At 53.2% G+C, this 20,550-nt stretch overlaps 1 protein-coding gene across 1 annotated transcript; it reads right to left on the bottom strand.

The window, feature by feature from the left end:
* Positions 1-106: 106 nt before the first annotated feature.
* TIE1 (tyrosine kinase with immunoglobulin like and EGF like domains 1) lies at positions 107-18,652 on the bottom strand. The gene is given in 24 exon segments (XM_006762600.2): positions 107-578; positions 1,494-1,593; positions 1,676-1,772; positions 1,858-1,898; positions 3,049-3,119; positions 3,225-3,338; positions 4,295-4,485; positions 4,700-4,810; positions 4,989-5,199; positions 7,597-7,787; positions 8,110-8,400; positions 8,828-9,124; positions 9,320-9,457; positions 9,605-9,763; positions 10,821-10,965; positions 11,443-11,588; positions 12,352-12,480; positions 12,701-12,841; positions 13,005-13,136; positions 13,281-13,436; positions 14,768-14,878; positions 14,956-15,057; positions 15,060-15,254; positions 18,579-18,652. Coding segments are annotated over 24 exon segments (3,399 nt in total). The 5' UTR covers positions 18,637-18,652; the 3' UTR covers positions 107-506.
* Positions 18,653-20,550: the final 1,898 nt, after the last annotated feature.

Below are 20,550 nucleotides of genomic sequence, written 5' to 3'. Positions count from 1 at the left end.
GGGGACCAGGTCTACAAAAGTGTTTCTTTTTCTGGAAAGTCTAGTTTCTCTGTCTTTGGTTTAGCTTTTCCCTGGGATTGGCCAGCAGTAAAAGGAACACATTGGATGGAGCTTCTCAGAGCATTTATTTTTTCTGATTACAAGGCCAGGAGTGGGGAGCAGCTGAATAGGGGATGTTAGCGATGCGAGGGCTGGCTTGGGTGGAGGAGCGGAAGCAGAGGTTTGAGTGTGGGGAGTAGGAGAGGAGCACATATGTGGAGCAGGCGAACTAGGAGGAAGGATGTGAAGGCAGCTGTAAGAGTAATGCAGGGGGCAGGGGAGCAATTTCAAAGGATGAGGACCCAATTTCCCTAAGCCCACCCCTTCCCTGGATCCCCTCTTGTCTTCCTTAAGTTAAAAAAAAAATCCTTGAGGCAGCTCAGGTCAGAGGCTACAAGGATCAGAAGTCACAGGTTGGAGAGCAGTTTGCTCTGACCAGCAGAGCCAGGTTCTGCCTGGACAGCAGCTCAGGCCTCCTCAGCGGTAGCGTCGATGCCCGCGTAAGTGAAGTTCTCGAACAGTGACATGTTCACATAAGCCTGGGGAGCAGAGCAAACTTTAGTGGGGGCCAGGGATGGGGCCCCGGAGGTCCCTGACTTCCATGTGGTTGGGGTATCTTAAAGGACACTGGTTTGTTCTGGAGACTCAAGAATCCTCCAGCAGCCCAAAACAGCAGGGCAATGCACCACAGTTGGAGGCTCAGGTGAGAGGCCCTTGACACGGTTGTTCGTTTTTTCATGAGTTCATCCAATGAATTTTTTCTCATTTATTCATTCAATTCATTCATTCACTTATTAATTTATTTGTAAAGCTATTTTTGACAATTTACCTATTTACATGGTTATTTTGATCATTCCTTAATTCTTAAGATACTTTATTAATTCCTATTGCTATTTAGTCATTAATTCATATGAGGAACTCTTTGCGTTTACAAAAGTATTACATTAATTGTGATATATTTCTTCATTTATATTTATTTGATAATTTGTTTATTTGCATGGTTATAAGATTCAGTTATTTAACTTTGTGTTTATTCGTGATTATGTCATGTGAATATATCATCTATCCACTAATTCTATTCATTCATTTCCTGTACCATTCATCCATTCATCCATCTATATTCTCAGCTGACCACCCAGGCATTGCGCTCTGGCTCTGTGACAGGTGAGGAGAGGTGTCCTAGATGAGAAAGGGCTGATGGCGTCAGCAGAGGAGGACAGGCAAGCAGTCTGGGACCTGGGACCTGGAGGGGGATTTGCTGCTGGGGCTAGTAGAGGCCTTGGGAAAGTTTAGAAGGACCTAATGTCCAACCTATTGAGAGCGGAAAGGGGGCCTGGTCTAGCTGTGGTGGCAACTAGTGGTGAGGATGGGCACCCAGAGGCTGACGCTGGCTCCTACTCAAGGGCAGTCCTGTGAGCCTGGTGAGCACCAGCCTCATCACCCCGCCTCCTCACCTTCCTGGCTTCCAGCATTCGGCCCAGCTGCAGCGCAATCTGGGCAAAGGGGGGTCGCTCGTTTGGGCGGTCTCGCCAGCACTGACGCATCAGTTCGTACCTGCAGATGGGACATTACTGAGATGAGGGGTTGGGCCAACTGGGGTAATGGGGTCACAAGGCTCAAGGCTGAGGCAACTCACACTTCATCATCACAGTTCCGAGGCTGCTCCATGCGGTAGCCCTGAGGCAGCTTCTCATAGAGCTCAGCACAGGTCATGCCGCAGTAGGGTGTGCCCCCTGCAGGAGGGGACAAAGCTCCCTCAGCCCAGAGCCCCAGAAGGGTAAGGTGGGGCACCCTGGGGGGTGGGGGGATGGGACTCACCAAGGCTCACGATCTCCCAGAGGAGGACCCCAAAGGACCAGCTGAAACGAGGAGGATGCACTTAGTTACCTTTAGGCCCTGGGGCCAGCATTTTAGTGTCTACCTACCCCAGGTTTGTAGCCCATCCCAGCCTCTGCACGTGTCTATTCTGTAAGTATTGGCCATGGCCAGTTGTGGTCTCTGCTCCATTGAAATTCCTTCTTGGTTCTGCGCAGGCTCAATGTAATCATAGCTAACATTTTTATCGCACATTTACTATGGGCTGGGCACTGATCATTTAATGTATATGTTAATACATTTAACCCTCACACCAACCCTATGACATAGGTACTGTCCTTATCCCCATTTTATAGATGGCAACACTGAGGCAATGAGAGGCTAGCTGGCTTGCCCAAGGTCACACAAAGAGTAAGTGGCAGAACTGGGATTCAGACCCTGGTAATCTGACTCCAAAGCCCTTGCTTTTAACTGGCTCTTATAGTGTAACAACGTCCGTGCATGTGAGAGCCAGGTGAGGCCAGGGTAGGAGTTTTAGTGGGGGGAAGGATTCTAGGGGGTTTGGAAGCAGAAGAAGGAAGTAGGCAAGTGATGGTCAGAGGGGTGATCATGTGGTGGACAGTGAGCCGGGCAGGCCAGGGCTTGGGGCAAATAGGCAGAGCCATGACTGGAGGGTTGGGCAGGCTACTTTTCTCAGAGAGAGGGGCAGGAGTGTGCCAAGGTGATTGTCTGGAGATAGGAGCACAAAGAAGGAGTCTTTGGGGTCATGTTCTGGTTAGCCCTCATATGGGGATGACCCTGCCCTTTAGAGAGGAAGGTAAGAACATTACTGAGTGGTCTCTTCCCATTGACCTGGGCATTATCCACCAGCACCCCAAACCTCTCTAAGACATCTCCCAGTCTCTTACACAAACACTGCCCTAAACTACCCTACCCCAATCCTACCACTGAAACACCTTCTAAGACAAAATTTCCTTCCAGCTAGGTCCCCTACCTTCCCACTAAGATGCTGGGCATCACCAAGATATACCCAAGATACACCTGCATCACACCTGTGCCACACCTGGAACACAGCCTACGGGCAGCCAAATCATGCCTTGGACTACTGGAGACATGTATGAAATGTGTCCAGGTTATGCCTGTGTGCAACCTTGGGAGACCAAGCCCTCCTACCCCTTCCTGCCCTGCACTCACACATCGCTCTTGGTGGTATAGACGCTGTAGTTCAGGGACTCAATGGCCATCCAGCGCACAGGGAGCCGCCCCTGGGAGAGAGTGGGTTTGAGGGATTGGGTGAGGAGGAAGGGCCTGTTTAGAGAGCTCTGGGGGGCAGGACCAGGCATGGAATCTGAGGGAGGACTGAGACTTACCATTGTCTTCTTCACATAGACCTCCTCTCCACGAGAAAGGCCGAAGTCAGCAATCTTGGAGGCCAGATTCTCTCCGACCAGCACATTTCGGGCAGCCAGGTCCCTGTGGATGAACTGGAGGCACAGTGATAAATCAGCGAAGACTGGGAATGAGTAATCCCAGGACTACTGGACCTACCAGTGAAGGATCCTACCCCATAGCCAGTTTTCATGGCCACCCTCAGAGCCTTTAGCAGCCCTTACCCTTCTTCCCACCCACCCAGGTCTTCTCCTGAACATCAATTCCTGCCTGAGAAAAATCACGGTGCTCCTTGCTATCATCCTTTCCTTTCTGTGATATGTCTATGGCCAAGCTCAGGTGTATCCCTCTTCCTGGGGCCATGGTGGGTATTTCCCCACTTCGCATGGTTCTACCTTTCTCTCCCTTAATTGATGAGGGTGGGGAAGGCCCTTCTCTTCCCAAATTGACCCTTTCTCTTGAGTTCCAAGTCTCCACTCAACCCTCCACCTTCCTCAGAGATCTCTTTCCATCAACACCTCCCTCTGTGCTGTGTCCCTCTGCTTTCAAAGATACTCAAAACTTTCCTACGCTTAAAATGCCTTCTCTCAGTCTCATGTACCCTTCTACTACTGTTCCTCTCTCCTTCAATTCAAGCAGAGTATCAGCTTCCACAGCCTCCACTCTCTGCTCCTCCTTTACCTTCTCCTGATGGGTCTCCATCCCTCCCCCACTATTAGCATCACCACCTAATGGTGACAGTTTCCAGATTGTTGTCTCCAGCCCAGGCCTCTCTCCTGAGTTCTAGGATGGTATCTACAACTGCTAACTCAACACCTCCATCAAGATGTTCCTCAAATGCTTCAAACGCAATACTTCCTCCAGACCTGCTTCTCATCCTGTCCTCTCACCCACTCCCCAGGCCAGCACTTGGGGTCATATCTTTTTCTCAATTCCTCAATCCCACATCCAATCAGAGCCTGCTTATTTTATCTCCTGAGGTCGGCCCATTGGCCCTCCTCCTCCCTCTAACACACCTTTTCTCCCTGCACTCACACTCACACACACACACCTGCTTCTCACTCAGGTACTGCATGCCATTGGCAGCATCACTGGCAAAACGTAGCAACTGCCGGGAGCTGAGGGTGGAGGCTGTTCCATGTTCTCGGGCAAAAACTGGGTCTGTTTCCAGGACCCGGCTTTTCCGCAGAAAATCTAGCAAGTTTCCATAGGGGGCATATTCGATAGCAATATACAGGTAACCTGAGGGGTGGGGAGATACATGGTGGGAGTTTATATACAGGCAAGCTGGTGGCAGCAAGTACCAACAATAGTAGACAGGGAGCATAAGGCATGGAGGAGAATGAATAGTGATGATTAGGTAACCTGAAGCTCCCAGCAAGGTACTGATGTGGAGGAGGTGATGGCTGATAATGGGGGTTTCAAAAAAGGTGTAGGTGATAAGATGGGGGCTCACCTCGGTTCTCACAGGCTCCTAAGAGGTTGATGATATTGGGGTGATGCCCCAATTTGCACAGAACTTCCAGTTCTCCCGCAAAGTCACGATGGTCATTTTCAGAGGCGTATTCTGTGTAAAGAATCCAGTATCACTTTTGCCAGAAATAATTCTGGAGAAAGGACATGAGCTGGTAAGGGCCGAGGTCAGTTACTGGAGGGAGCAAGATGGGGCCTGGGGTCTGTAGGACAAAGGAGAGGGTCAGGAGTGGGGTGAAGCGGGGGGGGGTCAAAGATCACTCCCAGCAGACCTTTCAGCATCTTGATCGCTGCGTTCATCTTGAGTCCGTCCTTCTTGATCATGGCCCGGATGACCTGGCCGAAGTTCCCCTCCCCGATGAGGTCCTCAAAGGTGATGTCCTCCCACTCCAGCACCGGGTAACTCAGCGGCTCAGGCTGTGGTTTTGGTCGCCGGGTCAGCGTCAACGTGCCTGAGCTGAACTGCAGGATGGTCTCCTCACCCTTCATAGGATGGGACAAGTGGGCAGACAGTCCATGCAAGAGACATGTGGTCAGCAAGAGGCACCAATAGACAAAGAGTGGTTAGATAATGGAGACCCAGACAGAGGGCATCCGGTGGCCAGCTAGGGACACACACACAGCAGAGAACATACTGAGGCAGAACCGTAGGAGATGGGGCCATGGGTGGGCCGTTGGGTGGACAGATGTCCACTGAGAGAGGCTGTAGCCTGGGGGTCAGGTGTGTGGGGCACGGAAAGAACAAGGAATAGGTAAAGTCACTAGAGGCCACAATCTAAGTCAATGGGAGGATGATAGATCTAACATTTGAAATAGAAAGGAATTGGAATGAGTTGTGATAGGAAGCAGTGAGCTGATCCCACAACCAGGCCTTTTTGTCACCAAGGATGCTCTGGAGAGGACTTCAGCCTAGGGCAGTGGCTAGGGATCTTTCTTTCTTTCTCTCTTTTTTTCTTTCTTTCTTTCTTATTTAATTATTTTTTTACATTGATTCTTAGAGAGAGAGAGAAATATTAATGTGAGAGTGAAACATCGATCATCTGCCTCCTGCATGCCCTTTACCGGGGACAGAGCCCACAACCCCAGCATGTACCCTGACTGGGAATCAAACCAGCAAGCCTTTGACCTAAAGATAGAAAGACCATAACAAATGGGAATGTTTGTCTTTGCCCACAACTGAGAAGGAGCTGGACCACCTGGGCAAGGCTGACAGCAGAAAAAGGAAACCATAGAACAGGACAAGGTTAGCTGCCAATATGAGAACTGGAAGAGGTGCTAAGAGAGCCATGATGGGGGGCTCCCAGCTTGATGGGGAAGGGGTGGGGACATGGGTCACACTGATTTGCATGAGACACGGACACCTGAAGGCACACACCAGCGTGCACATGCATGTTCTAGCAGTGGTACTGTATGCAGGTGCATCCATGCAGAGATCCACACGGACATGTGCACGTGGAGGAGCACAAGCAGAGGGACAGAGGCATACACACATGGCAGTGCTCATGGGGATATACACGTGCATGCACACATGGCACCCGCTCATGGCACCCACCCACACAGGCACATGTAGCAGGGGTATATCTTGGTATATGTTAGCATAACACATGTTAAAAGCTGCTTTCCCACCTCCTTTCCCCAACATTTGTACCCATTGCCCTCCCCACCATAGCAGTGGCAGCTTTTGGTACACACTGACCGAAGGGGAAGGGCCCATGCAGCCTGAACAAAGAAGCCAATTGAATCTCTGAAAGGGGTTTTTAAAGCATGGCAGAGACAATAGCTCTGGACACTAGGCTTTCTATCACAAGGATTAGCCCTTGAGAGAGAAGAGGGTCTTTTTTTGAAATGCCAGAGCTTGGTTGTAAATATCAAGAGCCCAGGCGTGGAGGAAAAAGGGCAGAGTTCAGGTCACAAGTTGCAACAGTGGCAAAGATCTCAGAGGAGACAGGACCAAGGAGAGGGAGAGAGGTGGGAGGAGGTGAGAAATGGAGGTGACAAGATGAGCTGACATGATTCTGGAAGATGAGCCAGCCTCCTGCCCTCACTCCTAAGGACTACAGGAGGACAGAAAACTCAGACAGGTGTGCAGGGAAGCCAGGAAGAGTGGAGGTTTGTGTTTCCTTTCTCAAGGAGTGATGGGTGAGGCTGCAGGCCCAGCACGAGGCTATGGTGGTAGAAACAGCTGTATAAAGGGCAGTAACAATGGGTTTGAGGGTCGTAGGATATGCTGTCCTCTGCAGGGTGCAGGGAAGCACCCAGAGTCCTTAAGTCTCCCCATGGAAGCCCTGGGATTAGAAGGATGGAGGAGGGGATGAGTAATTCGCAGAATGAGTTGTCTGTTGGCAGGAGGCCAGAGAAGGGCTGAGACCATCAGCCACAGCTGTATGCAGATGGAAGCCGGCTCCCAAGTTGGGGAGGGCTTGTCAGGACAGAGGCCAGCATGAAGCTCGGGTGCCCCTCCACAATATCACCATGCTACGTAGGCTTAGATCACCCCCATGGAGAAGGGGGCGACTCCTGAAATGACCATCATGAAATATAGACATGACCAAGTTATTTTGAATTAGGAATATGAAATGTTTCACCACTAATAGCAATGGGCTCATAAGCTGAGTTCAGTTTTAGAGAAATAAAGAAATGGGTATTTTATGCCCTTAGGTGTCATTAGGTATAGTAGCCCACAACCCCCAAATTCTCTCTCTCTCTCTCTCTTTCTCTCTCTCTCTCTCTCTCTCTCTCTCTCTCACACACACACACACACACACACACACACACAAACACATGCTCGGGTGTACAAGTACTTGTCTGTACATAGGTAGAAACATATACACATAGGGTCTGCATGCATGTGCCCCAGGCTGGGACAGGTAGGTGACTGACCGATCCTGACTGGTAGGTGAAGGTGCGTCTGCGGTGCAGGCAGCTTCTGCGAATGCACACCAGGGTTAAGAGGGCAGCCAGGATGGTGAGGCATGTGGCAGACATGGAGCCCACCACAGCCAGGATCAGCTGTTGATCTAGGCCCTCTTGTGCTGCCCGGACCTCTTGGACTGGGCCCTCGCTCTGCAGCCCTGGACATAATAAGATGGGCAGATCATGGGGACCCCTGGGTCAGGAAACCCAGAGGCCACCATGGGGTCACACAGAGGGAGAGGTCAGAGATCCCAGTACCAGGGAGGGTTCCGGGATGTCAGGTCTAGGGCCTGGGTGACTGGGGTGACATGATTTTCCCAGCACTAGGACAGACGGTCATAAGGAGGGAAGGGCCAGGGCTTGTGTCACTTGGGAAGTTGCCTGGGATGCCCTAGCTCCACGGCAGAGGATCATGTGGAGGGAGGGATTGCTGAGTCTGACCCCAGGGCCTGGAAGTCCCCATGGACCCGGCTCTCTCACCGTTGCCCAGGGTAGACTCTTCTACCATCTTGCTCCAGTCACCGGGACCCTGGACACTGGCCCGCACACGGAAGAGGTATCGTGTGCTGGCATTGAGGCCGCGGACGATGGTGTTTGTCTCCTCGGGCCTGTCCACATCCATCCACAGTGGGTCTCCTGAGCCTCCCGCCACCTGCACCTCCACAATGTACTTGGATATAGGCCCAGCCGGAGCCTCTGGGCGCTGCCACGTAAGCTGGATCTCAGAGTCCGAAAGGGCCCGAGCATGGAGGTGTCGGGGCGCTGGGGGTCCTGAAGATATGAGGATGGAAAGGCAGGGCTCAGACAGGACCAAGTTATGGAGCTGTGGGTCAGCTAGGTGTCCCCTCTGAGGACACCAGAATGGGAGCTACCCTGCCAACCTCCTCCTTCCATCTTGGGCTTGACTTCCTCTCCCTATGAGCTCTTCACCCTTGAGCTTCTGCTTCCCCTTATTCTCCTTACATCCCAGGAGTCCTAGGTCCTCCTCATGTCCCCCTTGCCCTGTGTTGCCCCTGTCCCATGTCCTCCCCATGTCCATGTATGCTTGATGTTGTAGGTCCTCCTATGCCATCTTTTCCTTGTGCCCTGGGTTTTCTCCACATCCATCCAGTGTCCTGTAACTTCCCATGTCCTTCTGGGTCTCATGTGTCCCCTCTCCTCTCCTCACTCTGAGCCCTTCTCCCCTTCTCGAGCATACCGCTGAGGGGCAGAAGCACGCGTGCCGGGGGTGAAGCAGGGCCCAGGAGGGTGCAGTGGTAGAGCCGCACATCCAGCTGGTAGTGGGTGCCAGGCGTGAGTCCCGTCAGGAGAGTGGTGCGGGCCTGGGGGGACGAGACGTTCTCCCGCCGCTCCTGTCCCCGTGCCCCGTCCCACAGGCGCAGCAGGAAACCATCGCCCACCAGTGGCCCAGGCACCGAGGGTAAGGACCAGCTCACTCGCAAACGGTCAGGGCCCTCCACATGCCAGCCCTCCAGCCATGGCTGCAACGAGGGCTCTGGGGCCAGAGGTCAAGGGTCAGAACTGTCCAGTGAGTCCTTGGGGCTGGACAGTGCAGTGATCCTCAGGGGGCAAGGTGGGACAACCTCAAGTGGGAAAGGCAGGGGCCCGGGGGGGTGATAAGATTGACAACCCTGAGTGCACGGGATAGTAATTCCTATGGGACAGGAAAGAATGACTCTTGGCTTCTCACCAGGACAGTCTGTGGTCATGAGGGTGGGAGGCCCCCAGGCCCCCTCCCCGCCTTCCCCTGGTCGGCTCAGTTGCACACGGACATTGTATCCTGTCTTCGGCCTCAGGTTCACTAAGGTCACATTCTCACTGGGGTCCACTGAGGGTGGGGTGCAACAGCATACATCATTCAGTCTTTTCCAGAAGCCACCATTCTCCCTTTGGCCCTTTCTTCCCCTTACACCACTTTCCCTCCCCTCATTCTTACCCAATACCGCTGTCCCACCCCAGCTCTCTCCCCACTCACCCACAATGGAGGACCAGGCCCTGGTGCTGTCCTGGGGCCGGTAGTGCAGGCGGACAGAGGTAATGGGTCCGTCCCCAGAGTAGGAGACCAGCGGGGACACCACAAGCTGGCGGCTCTGCTTGGCCAGGAGCCCAGGAGCAGTCAGGGGCACCGGGGGTACTGCCAGGAGACTCAGGGTAAGGCATGGCCCAGAAAGCCCACCCCGTCCTCAGAAACATGAGAGGACTCTGGCCAACAAAGACACCTGGGTCTCGGTTTGGATCTGGACTGGGGAGGCCAACTTCAACTGATTACCAGAGTGGCCAGGGCCCAAGGACAACAGAGTTCTGCCCCCTGGGCAGCATGGGCACAAGGATCTAGCACTATGATACATGTTTAAGTGCATCATCTAATTTACTCTTCATAGCAACCCTGTCAAGTGAGTGCTGGTATCTTCACTTTACAGAGAGAAACAAGCTATGAGGGGCTAAGTAACCTGCTTAAGGCGATGAAGCTAGGAATTTGTAGAGTGAGGATCAGAACCTAAATTGTCTGGGTACAAAGCCTGGGGGAAGTGAGAAGAGAAAGGCTGGAGGTGGAGCCCTAGGGCCATGCTAATATTTCCTGGTGGTGGGGAGCTGCAGAGTGGTGGAAGGGGCATGGTTAGCAAGTGGGAAGAGTGAAAGGGGGAACTGAGAAGTCTGGGGCTTACGTGCGGAGGAGGGAGTGCGGGGACCAGAGGGAAAGAAGAACCAAGAGGCGGCAGGGGGTGTGAATGGCCAAGGCTTATGGTGCTGGAGAAGGTGAAGGGACACCTGGATCAGGTGGGCATGCTCTGTTCTGAGCAGTCCTGGGCACTGGCAGCGCCCTCCTCATTTCACTCTGGGTCACCCTCTCCTGACACGAGTGCCCTATGGTGTGGGTCAGAGGGCGAAGTAGCATCGCAGAGGCAGAGAGGTAAAGGCCACTGTGTGTCTGTGGGAGGTGGAGAGGACAAGCATGGCCAGGCAGGAAGCTGGGTGAGGCCAGGGGGTGGCCCATTTTGGGGGCACAGGATGTCTTTTCCAGACGGGACTGAACAATACTCCCACTCTGGTACTGTCCAGCCTAGATCTCTGGTTGACCATATGCCCTCTTCTTTGCCTGGGCTGTGAGCTGAGATGCCCTTGCCCTTTCTGCTACGATGCCCAGTCTGAGCAGCACCAGCTAGTGTCCATCCTCCATGGACATCACTGACCTTTGACATTGACCTTGAAGCGCCGGCTGTCTTGACCACCAGATGTGGACACGCGGCATTCCCAGAGTCCATTGTCCCCAAGAGCCAAACTTGGCACCTCAAACTCAGCTGTAGTCCTATCTGGCTCCACAATGGCCTTGGTAGACTGAGAGAGACAGGGGAAGGGGGCAAACCAAAGACAATGTATATCCATGTGGCAGGTACACAGCTGTCTAGACCAGTGGTTCTCAACCTGTGGGTCGCGACCCCTTTGGGAGTCAAACGACCCTTTCACAGGGTCGCCTAAATACATCCTGCATAAAAGATATTTACATTACGATTCATAACAGTAGCAAAATTACAGTTATGAAGTAGCAACGAAAATAATTTTATGGTTGGGGGTCACCACAACATGAGGAACTGTATTAAAGGGTCGTGGCATTAGAAAGGTTGAGAACCACTGGTCTAGACTGATGAGGGATCAGAGGCCAGGCGGCAGCCCCTCAACAATCAGTTAGACCCCATTTGAACCTTCCTCAGGCCAGTGGGTAGAGGTGGCAGAAAGCCTTAAGGGGTCAGAGGTCTGAGGGACCAACTGTAAGGCTGGCGGTCAGGGGCCCTGGGTTGGGATGCGGGGGCTGACCAGGAGGACGGTGCCGTCTGGCTTGCGGAGCTCCATGTTGCCTGGTACTGGGAAGGGGTTTCCAGCAGCTGCACAGTTGATACGGGGCATCGTCCCAAAGTTGAACTCCAGTTCTGAGGCCACATCTAGGATCTGGGGGATCCGGTCTGGGGAGAGGAAGGACACTTATCATGGAGCCATCACAGAGGCAGACACATGACCGCCGAAGTGCCCTTCATCTTGTGTCATGCATCTCAGTGGAGGCACTGCTTTCTGCCCAGTCACTCACTCAAGCCTGAAAGCCAGCAAAGTCCTGTGTGAGTCCTCTAAGGCCCTCTGATAAGCCGCAGAGTCTATCTCTTGCACCCCCACCTCCCAAGACCCTTTCATACCGAAACCAGGGCCTTCACAGCCTCAGCCTCATGACTAGAACACGAGCCCTGCACAATCATTTGGGGTCTCCCAGCAGCTGGGGTCCTTTCTTAAACACAAATCTGACTACCCTGTGCCTCTTCAACAATTCCTTCCTGTCCCCATCATATTAAGTGCAAACTATTGCCTGCCATTCAAAGTCCCCAAGATGTGACCTTTTCTGACCATTCCCCAGCCTCCCCTTACTCCACTCTCCTAGTCCCCAAGCTTTTGTCCATGCTCTCTGCCCAGCCATCTCTCTTTTGTTCTTCATATTCTATCTCAGATCTCACCTCTTCCAAGAAGCCCTCTCTGACCGCCTCAGAGTGTTTAGGGCCTCTTCTGGGCTACCACTCACTCTGGGCTTCTGCTCATCTCTATATGGATGGTACAGATTGGGTGGTGAGAACTGCTCCCAGACCATGAGCTCCCTGAGGGCAGGACTTAGAGCATTAACAGGGAGATGTGTCTGGTGAAGGCTGGCTTATCTTGAAGGACCTGAGACCTATGTGTTCATACCTGACTTCTCACAGTGCACTCCATGCCATCCGGGGGGGCAGACACAGCCACTGAAGCGGTCACAAGTGCCGCCATTCTGACACTGGCACTGGAGGCTGCAATCCGCCCCGAAATGACCAGGGGCACAAGCTGGAAACAGAAAGGGTATGTTAGAGGGGCACAGGTCAGGGGGGCAACAAAGGCTCGGCTGGGGCCTGAGTAATGACAGGCTGGGTGGAGAGGGCACTGGTCCGGTGAGCAGGGGACTGTGGAGGGCCTGGTGTGCAAGTCAAGGCCAGAGTAAAGAGTTTAGGCCAAGCTCGTGCCAGTTCTCTGGGTCAGGGACTGCGGAGAGTGGGTTAGTGCATACCTTCCTGGCACTGGCTTCCTCTCCAGCCAGATCCACAAGAACAGCCGTAGGGGTCTGGGAGGCAGAAGGTGAGGCCCCGGCAGCCTGATGTACTGGGGCACTGCTCCTGGCAGCTCTGTCCAAAATGGCCCTCTCTGCAGGCTGGGAAGAGGCCATGTGGTGTAGAGGTTTCTGTGGGTCCCAGGGTCCGGGACCTACTTGGTACTCTCTCATCCTTCAAGCTCCATCCCCATGATTCAAGGGTCTTTCTTCCCCCATCCAGGCATCCTCTCCTACCTAGGTCCTAGCTCCCCCTCCTCCTTACCCTTCTCGCAGCGGGTGCCAGTGAATCCAGGGGGGCATACACACTCGCCATCCTGGTCATGGCAAACACCTCCATGCAGGCAGCCTGGGCATTCCTTGGTACAGCCTGGTCCCCAGCGCCCTGGCCCACAGCCTGGAGGAATGTGCTTTCAGCAGCTGACCCTCACCCACCTGACCACTGCTGCCGAGGGCTGGGGCAGCCCTGGGGACCCACAGGAAGTACCCACAGGGCTCCCGACCTCCCATGCCAGCCCCACCCCTGCTCCTAGCCCCTAACTTCGCACGATGAGCCGAAAGAAGGCACTGCCCAGGGGGCTGGCTTCCAGGTAGGTGGCACTGTAGATGCCGCTCATTGGTGGCTGTGCATTTGGGAGCTGCAGCAGGAACCGCCCATCCTGGGCCTCATGCCAGTCCAGGGTATAGAAGTAGGATCCTGAGGGGCAAAAGCGGGTCAGGGGCCTCAGTACCACTCGAGAGCTGGTCCCCTCCCTCTGCTCATCTCTGCTCGGGCCGAATCAATGTGCATCATGCACATCAAAGCACAGAAAGTATTTATACCCAAAAGCCAGAAAGCTGGGGAGCATTCTCTCATCATATCCACCAGCCAGTAAAGCACAGTCCTGCTCAGTCTGTGTCCTCTCACCTCCAAAAGCATCCTCTTCTCGCCAGGCCCACTGCCACCTGCCACCCTGGTCCCCACTTTCCACTGCCTCCTAAGTGGTCGGTCTCTCTGCTTCCTGACTCCCCCTTTCCCATCTGCCCTCTACTCAGCAGCCAGTGTGTATTTTTCTGCGACAAAGCCCGCTGCGGCTCCCTGCTTAACCCCTTCAGTAGTTCTCCACTGCCCTCAGGGTAATGCCCTAGCACATCATTTTCTTCACCCTTTGGCTACTGCATAGCCCTCTGGTCCTATACCTCTCCACAGCCTGCCTGCCTCCTAACATTCCGGAATTCTTGAACTGCTGGTTTCTCTTCCTGCCTTTGCTCTCCCCGCTTCTTTGTCTGGCCAATTCCCATTCCTCCTTTAGGGCACAGTTCAGGTGTTATCTACTCTGGGATTTCTCTCAGGAGTTCTCCCTCCAGGACCTGCAGACTCTAATATTAGACAATTGTGCCTGCCCCATGCCCTGCTTGGCTCTTTGCTTAGGACTGAATGGAGACTCTAGGGAGCCCGGGTCTACCTGACTATCCACATCACTTCAGAGGACTTGGAGCTCAGGAGGCAAACCCCTTGACTTCAGGAGTCCAGGGAACCAAAAGGCAGTCAAAAGGCTGTGAGTCTGAGGGTCTCTGGGACCGTAGGGCAAAACAGCTTCCTCCATGGGATGGCTGAGCTCCCCAGGTGTGGCCAGGCCCCAGCACACATCTGGACAGATCTAGACTTCCCCTGTACTAGGACTTGGTTACCAGTTCTCCCTCATGGGGCTGCTGCTCCCCGCCATCTGGGCTCTGTGCCTGCTAGCTCCTATAGGGAGAGTCATAGGGGAGGGCTTAACATAATGCTAATTTGGGGGTGACAGGGGAGTAGGCAGGTGACCATGATGCCACCCATCCTCTGATGCTGGAGGACAGCTCAGATCTAGAGATGGATGCAGGTGCTTTCATGGACCTGGTCCAGGGGCCCTGGAGATTGGCCAGGGGGGCGGGGGGTGGGGGTGGTAATAGGTATATGGGAATGACGGGTAGGTAAGGGGTGGCCATGGAGGTGTTGGGGTGTCAGATCGATGGGTTTACCTGCCCGAGCAGCTCAAATGCTCCCCTTACCGTTACTCTTCCAGATCACATCTGTCTGCTTCTCCTTGAGCACACGCGCGGAAAGCACAGCCGTGTCCCCTTTGTTCACCGTGTGTGTGACTTTGTCCGGGAGCAGCTGGGCTGCGGGGTGGATGGAGGGTGCGGTCAGAGGTCAAGGGCAGCCCCTCCTCCCCCTCCTGACAGCCGGCCAGACTCACCCCCAGGGCTGTTGTGCACGTAGAGGACGCTGGTGCGTCGGGCCCCCGAGCTGCCCACGCAGGAGAAGACGCCCACCAGGTCGGAGGGCTTGGAGAAGCCGAGCCGTTGCGGGCCAGCTGCAGTGGGGGCCGGGGCCGGGGCGTGCGCACGATGCGGTCGTCCTTCTCCAGCAGCAAGGCCTGGCCCCAGGCATCCGAGCCCCTGCCAGCGCCGAGCTCCCCAGACACACAGGTCAGGTAGAACCGGTGCGGCTCCAAGCGGCGCAGATCGGCCAGCAGCGTCAGGTCCACTGCCGCACCTGGGAAGGGACAGCAGTCCTGGGATCTGATGGGGTCTCCAGCCTCCCTCCCTCCCCCTCTTCCCCACCTTCGGGCTCTGCACTTGAGCAGGCATTTCCGTCCCCAGCCCTTCCTGACCCTTCCGGGTGCACTGACCCCTTTCCCTTCAGCCTCTTCATCCTAAAAGAGCAAAAACAAAAACAAAGCCCCCTCCCTTCTCCGGCCAGATGGCTTCCCTTTGCAGCCCAGCTTTGGCAAGAATGATCTAGGCCCCCTGTCTCCCTTTCCTTTGTATTCCCTGTCAGTCCCCTTTTCCTGACCTGTCTCTCAAGCGGCTCTGCCAAGGGAGCCGCTCTCCCTGCCCCCACTGCACTCTCCCTGCCCCCCACTAGGAATGTGCAGGCTGGGAGAGCCAAGGAGAATCGAGTGCTGGCAGAAACCTAGACGTGTTTGCAGTGCTGGGATTTAAGGCCGGAAAGGCTGGGTTCTGCAGCCAGGTGGTTGTGGGGCAGAAAGGAGGAGAACTGTGGGCCCAGCAAAAAGCCAGAGACAGAGGCCAGGCCTGGGCAGGCGCCGGTCAACGTGCAGAGACACAGGTGGGCCCCAGGTCTTTGTCTTCCATAGAACTCCCGGCCTTGCTGGAGAACAGACATGGACACACCTGTCAAATGCAGGGCGCCTTGCAGGGAAGCACAGACGATGGGTGCCTGACCCATTGCAGGGGACGAAGAGATGCCTTCTGGGAGATGGAGACCTCCCTGGAGGGTCTTAAAGCTGAGCAGGAGGACATAGAAGGGTGAGGAGAATAGTGAGGGGATAGGTCAGTGGTAGGAAAGGGTATTCTAGGCAGAGGGCACAGCCTGAGTAAAGACATGGAATGAAAACTATTATGGTGCAGATAGGGCAATGTCCAAATTCAGTGCGGCTGGGGCATGCAATGTAAGGCAGAGAGTGGGAGAAACCAAGTAGAGCCAGAGTCCAGGCCTGACTATGTGGAGCCCAGACTCCTCAGCCCCATGACCCCATACCTTTCCCAGCCCCTCCTTCTCTGTCCCTGCCTGCTAACTGCCAAGTAATTAGTTTAAATGCCTCTTAGCTTATCCACTAATACTCTTCCTAAGTCTACCGGGGGTAAATGAAGCTAGCATTTGATGACTGCCTGCCATGTGCCAAGCATCTGATTTCCAAGGAATCCTCACACCCTTCAGTGAAGTTGCTGTCTTTCCATTTACAGAGGAGGGTGATCATTATTCTACAGGCTTCCTTGAGCAGCTCATTCTTTGTTATTATTGTTGTTGTTGGGCAGTTCTCTCTTTTTTTGGCTTTAATGTCACCTCTGAGTCAATAACCCTGGGATAGCCTCTCAGCTTGGGCCTGCTTGCCCATCAGTCTTTCTCAAACCTGCGTCTTCTTCTTGTGTGTGTGTGTGTGTGTGTGTATATATATATTTATATATATATATTTAATCCTCACCCGAGGAGATTACATATATTATATATAATTGATTTGAACGCTCTATCCCCTGAGCCAAACTGGCTAGGGCAGTTCTCTCTTTTTTTGGCTTTAATGTCACCTCTGAGTCAATAACCCTGGGATAGCCTCTCAGCTTGGGCCTGCTTGCCCATCAGTCTTTCTCAAACCTGCGTCTTCTTCAGAGAGAAACATCAATGTGAGAAACATTGATCGGTTAACTCCTGTATGTGCCCCAACTAGGGATATAACCCGAAACCTAGGTATGTGCCCTGACCAGGAATCAAACCCGCAACCTTCTGGAGTCCGAGGTGACCCTCCAACTGAGCTACCCAGCCAGGGCAAACCTGCCTCTTTTCAGTGCTCCCTGACTCAGCGGATGGCACCAGAAACATCAATGTGAGAAACATTGATCGGTTAACTCCTGTATGTGCCCCAACTAGGGATATAACCCGAAACCTAGGTATGTGCCCTGACCAGGAATCAAACCCGCAACCTTCTGGAGTCCGAGGTGACCCTCCAACTGAGCTACCCAGCCAGGGCAAACCTGCCTCTTTTCAGTGCTCCCTGACTCAGCGGATGGCACCAGCCACCCGAGACACACACTTCGGAGTCATCTTATACTCCTACTGTCATAATAATTAATGTTTATTGGAGGTCAATTGTACGCCAGGCACTTTACTTATGTTCTCTCATTTTATCATACTAACTATCTGGGGAGGTAGGTGTTATTACCCCAATTTTATAGCCAGGGAAGGAAGACTTAGAGAAGTACTCGCCCAAGGTCACAATATTAGTAACTGGCGGAACTAGGTTGTCTGACTCTCAAGTCCACACCTTTAAGCATTATACTGTCTGCCCTAATCAGTCACAAAATTCTGCAAATCCTGTCTCCTCAAAGCCTCTTGACTTTATCCCCATCTCCAAGCCCATCCTTGCTTAGCCCTCATCCTTACCTTGATAGTCCCAACAGCTACACCCCAATTTTCTCAACACATCCTCCAAGTGATCCAGCTAAGACCTTGTGTCTCTCTAGCCTACTACCTTGCATGGCCCCTATTGCCCTCAGGACAAAGTGCAAGCTCTTAAACTCTTTGCTGCTCACATGCTGCTCCTCCAGCTGTGTTCCCTTTAGGAACCTCCTCTCCCAGGTGCTTCCATGCCTCTAAGACTTGCATCTATTGCTGGCTGCCTGGAATGAAGACCGCTGGTCTCAGTTAAGTCTTTCATGACCCCCTTTTTATCTATTGCCCAAGGCAGAGTAAGCGCTATTCTGGAGGTCCTTATGCCTTTGTGTTTAGTCCTCACTAGACTGTGAACCACTCAGAGACAGCCTGTGCGTTCTTTGGCCAGCACACTGAAGGAATCAGCTACCGCTCATTCAGAACCCCCTACCAAGTGCCACACATTGTGCCAATCGCTCTGTGTAAATTACTTCATTTAAACCCCATAACAGCCATAGGAGGTCAGCATCAGTTAATCACTGTGCAGCTCTGGAGGCTGCCTACCACTTAGCACAGCCCCTGGAATATTGTTGTTTCTTGATGAATTTTTGTCTAGTGAATAATCAAATGAATGCAACACAAGGCATATGATCACTCACTGAAAACTTTGTAGGCCCTGCTGTTCCCCACTGATCTCATGATCCAACACAGTTAATGGCCCTTTCCCTCCCCCCCCTCCCTTCTCATCCTCTAATTTAGCCCCAGGCTGCAGTGATTTCTAGTGCCTGATCCCATTATCTAGGTTTTCCTGGCCTCAATCCCACTTTCTAACTGATTACAATATGGACGAACTTGTTGACAGTGATGATAGAGTTTACTGGGGTAGAATCAGGGCCTTGGGGGGCTGGGTGCATCATGGGGAAGACTTACCAACATGAGAAGCCAGGAAGACGATGGGGAGCAGCAAAGGGGGGCCCAGCCAGACCATACTCTGGAGGCTGACCGCCCACGGTCAGTGACTCTGGGTCTGGCTGTTAAGCCTGTGCTAGTCCGTGAGTGTTGGTGCTGAGAGGAAGAGGAAATGAGATGGTTTGGGCGGGAGGGGTGGCCCAGGGGAGGGACGGGAAGGACTTATCCTTCTTCAGGGCCCCTAGGCCCCCCAGTGTGATCTCCACAGGCTGGGGATGGGTGTGGCCTAGAAGGCCCAGGATTGGGGTCTAGAGGTGGGGGGAGGGTTGTGGTAAAGACAGACCTGGAGACTGTTCTTTGGGCCGATTTTTCCATCCCCTCTTCTCCTCTCAGTCCTTAGTCTTGCCAGCACACAGGAGGCAGGAAAGGGAGGAAGCCAGTGGCTTCCGCCTATTGAAGAGGGATGGGGGGGGGGATATTGTTCTGGGGCCTCCCCTCCCACTCAGCACACACACACCAACACACACACAACACAACACACACACACACACACACACACACAGTACAGCCCAACGATTCCTCATGTGCCCCAGGACACAGTTACATGGATATCCTATAGAGCAGTTCACATATGTAATACAAGGATCTTTGTGGGCCCATGAATGTATGTGCTCAGGGGAACCAAAGAACTCACACTAGGACAAAAAGGACCTTCGATTCTATCTTGTGTAACTCTCATTTTACAGATGGGAAACTGAGGCCTGCAGTGCTTGAGGGTACTCTGAGGTTATGGCAAAGCTGGGACTTGAACTTCTGATTTAGTCGCTCCTCCCTGGCATGCATTAAGCAGACCCTGAGAGTCTTGCATTTATAGTCCTCAGCTGAAGCCACTAACAGAGGCTTCAGTTCTTTGCCTGATGTCATTGGTTTTACAGCAAACCCTGCCTGTCCCTGAGCACTGGGGCCACAGAAGTCTTCCCTGGGAGTGCACTCACTCTTGAGGGCTGACAATAGCCTGGGGCAGTCCCAGCCCCTTGGCAAATCCCCATGGATCTTGCCTTTGCTGTGCCCCCTCATCTCTCACTGCCCTGGCACCACTGCTTCACCTGGCACCACCACTGGCAATTTCTAGAACAGACCATGACCCGCAGGTGTGGAATACCTGCAGGGTGTGTGTGTGTGTGTGTGTGTGTGTGTGTGTGTGCAGGGAGCAGAGTGAGAGGCCTTGGAGTCATCAGATGTCTGGGGCTTGCTGGTGAGATTTATGGCCCCTCTGGCCTGGAATGGATGGTTGGGGCAGGGATGAGACCTAGTTCCAGTTTAGGTGTCTTGGGTTTGGAAGTCCAAACCCTTGCTCTGGCGCTGGGACATCTTCCCAGAGTCTGTTCTTGGGTGAAAACTGGACTTTTGTTTGCACCTCTCAGGTTCCAAATCACTGTCCTGGAAAAGCTAAGTCCCTATAGGGGGTTGAGCTGGCTTAGTCCTGGGGCTATTCTGAAAATCCCGAAAAGACCCAGGAGAAGCTTTGACTCCTGGTGTAGCATGAAAAAGGACCAGAGAAGACCCCTACTCTATAGGCCTACAGACACCCCATTCCTGGGTCTGTGGGGAATAGGGATGGGAAGTGTGGTTGATGCCTTAGACTTTAGCTCGTCTTGGTGCCAAGATCTTTGAATTTGGCATGAGAACAGAGCAGGGAAATGCTGGGGCAGTTTTTCTTGCAGGATTGTAGGTAAAGTACACTTTTGTGGAACTTTCTCCTTGGTTCTAGTGGGTCTGATGTAATTTTGTAAAAGTAAAGAGAGCACTTGGGCAACATCTCTTCTTGAAAATGACAGATCCTTCAGCCCTGGCTGGGTAGCTCAGTTGATTAGGGCATCATCCCAATAACCAAGATGGGTTGTTGTGTACACATCCACCATTGCAATGGGAATACTTAAACCATAATGCACTCAACAAAGGAGCACCTAAATATATAAGCAAATCTTGATGG

This window comes from Myotis davidii, unplaced genomic scaffold (genome assembly GCF_000327345.1).
Source record: "Myotis davidii unplaced genomic scaffold, ASM32734v1 scaffold458, whole genome shotgun sequence".
In the NCBI taxonomy this organism is placed as follows: Eukaryota; Metazoa; Chordata; class Mammalia; order Chiroptera; family Vespertilionidae; genus Myotis; species Myotis davidii.
Note: the sequence above shows the minus strand (reverse complement) of the source record. Positions and strands in the feature narration are given on the sequence as shown.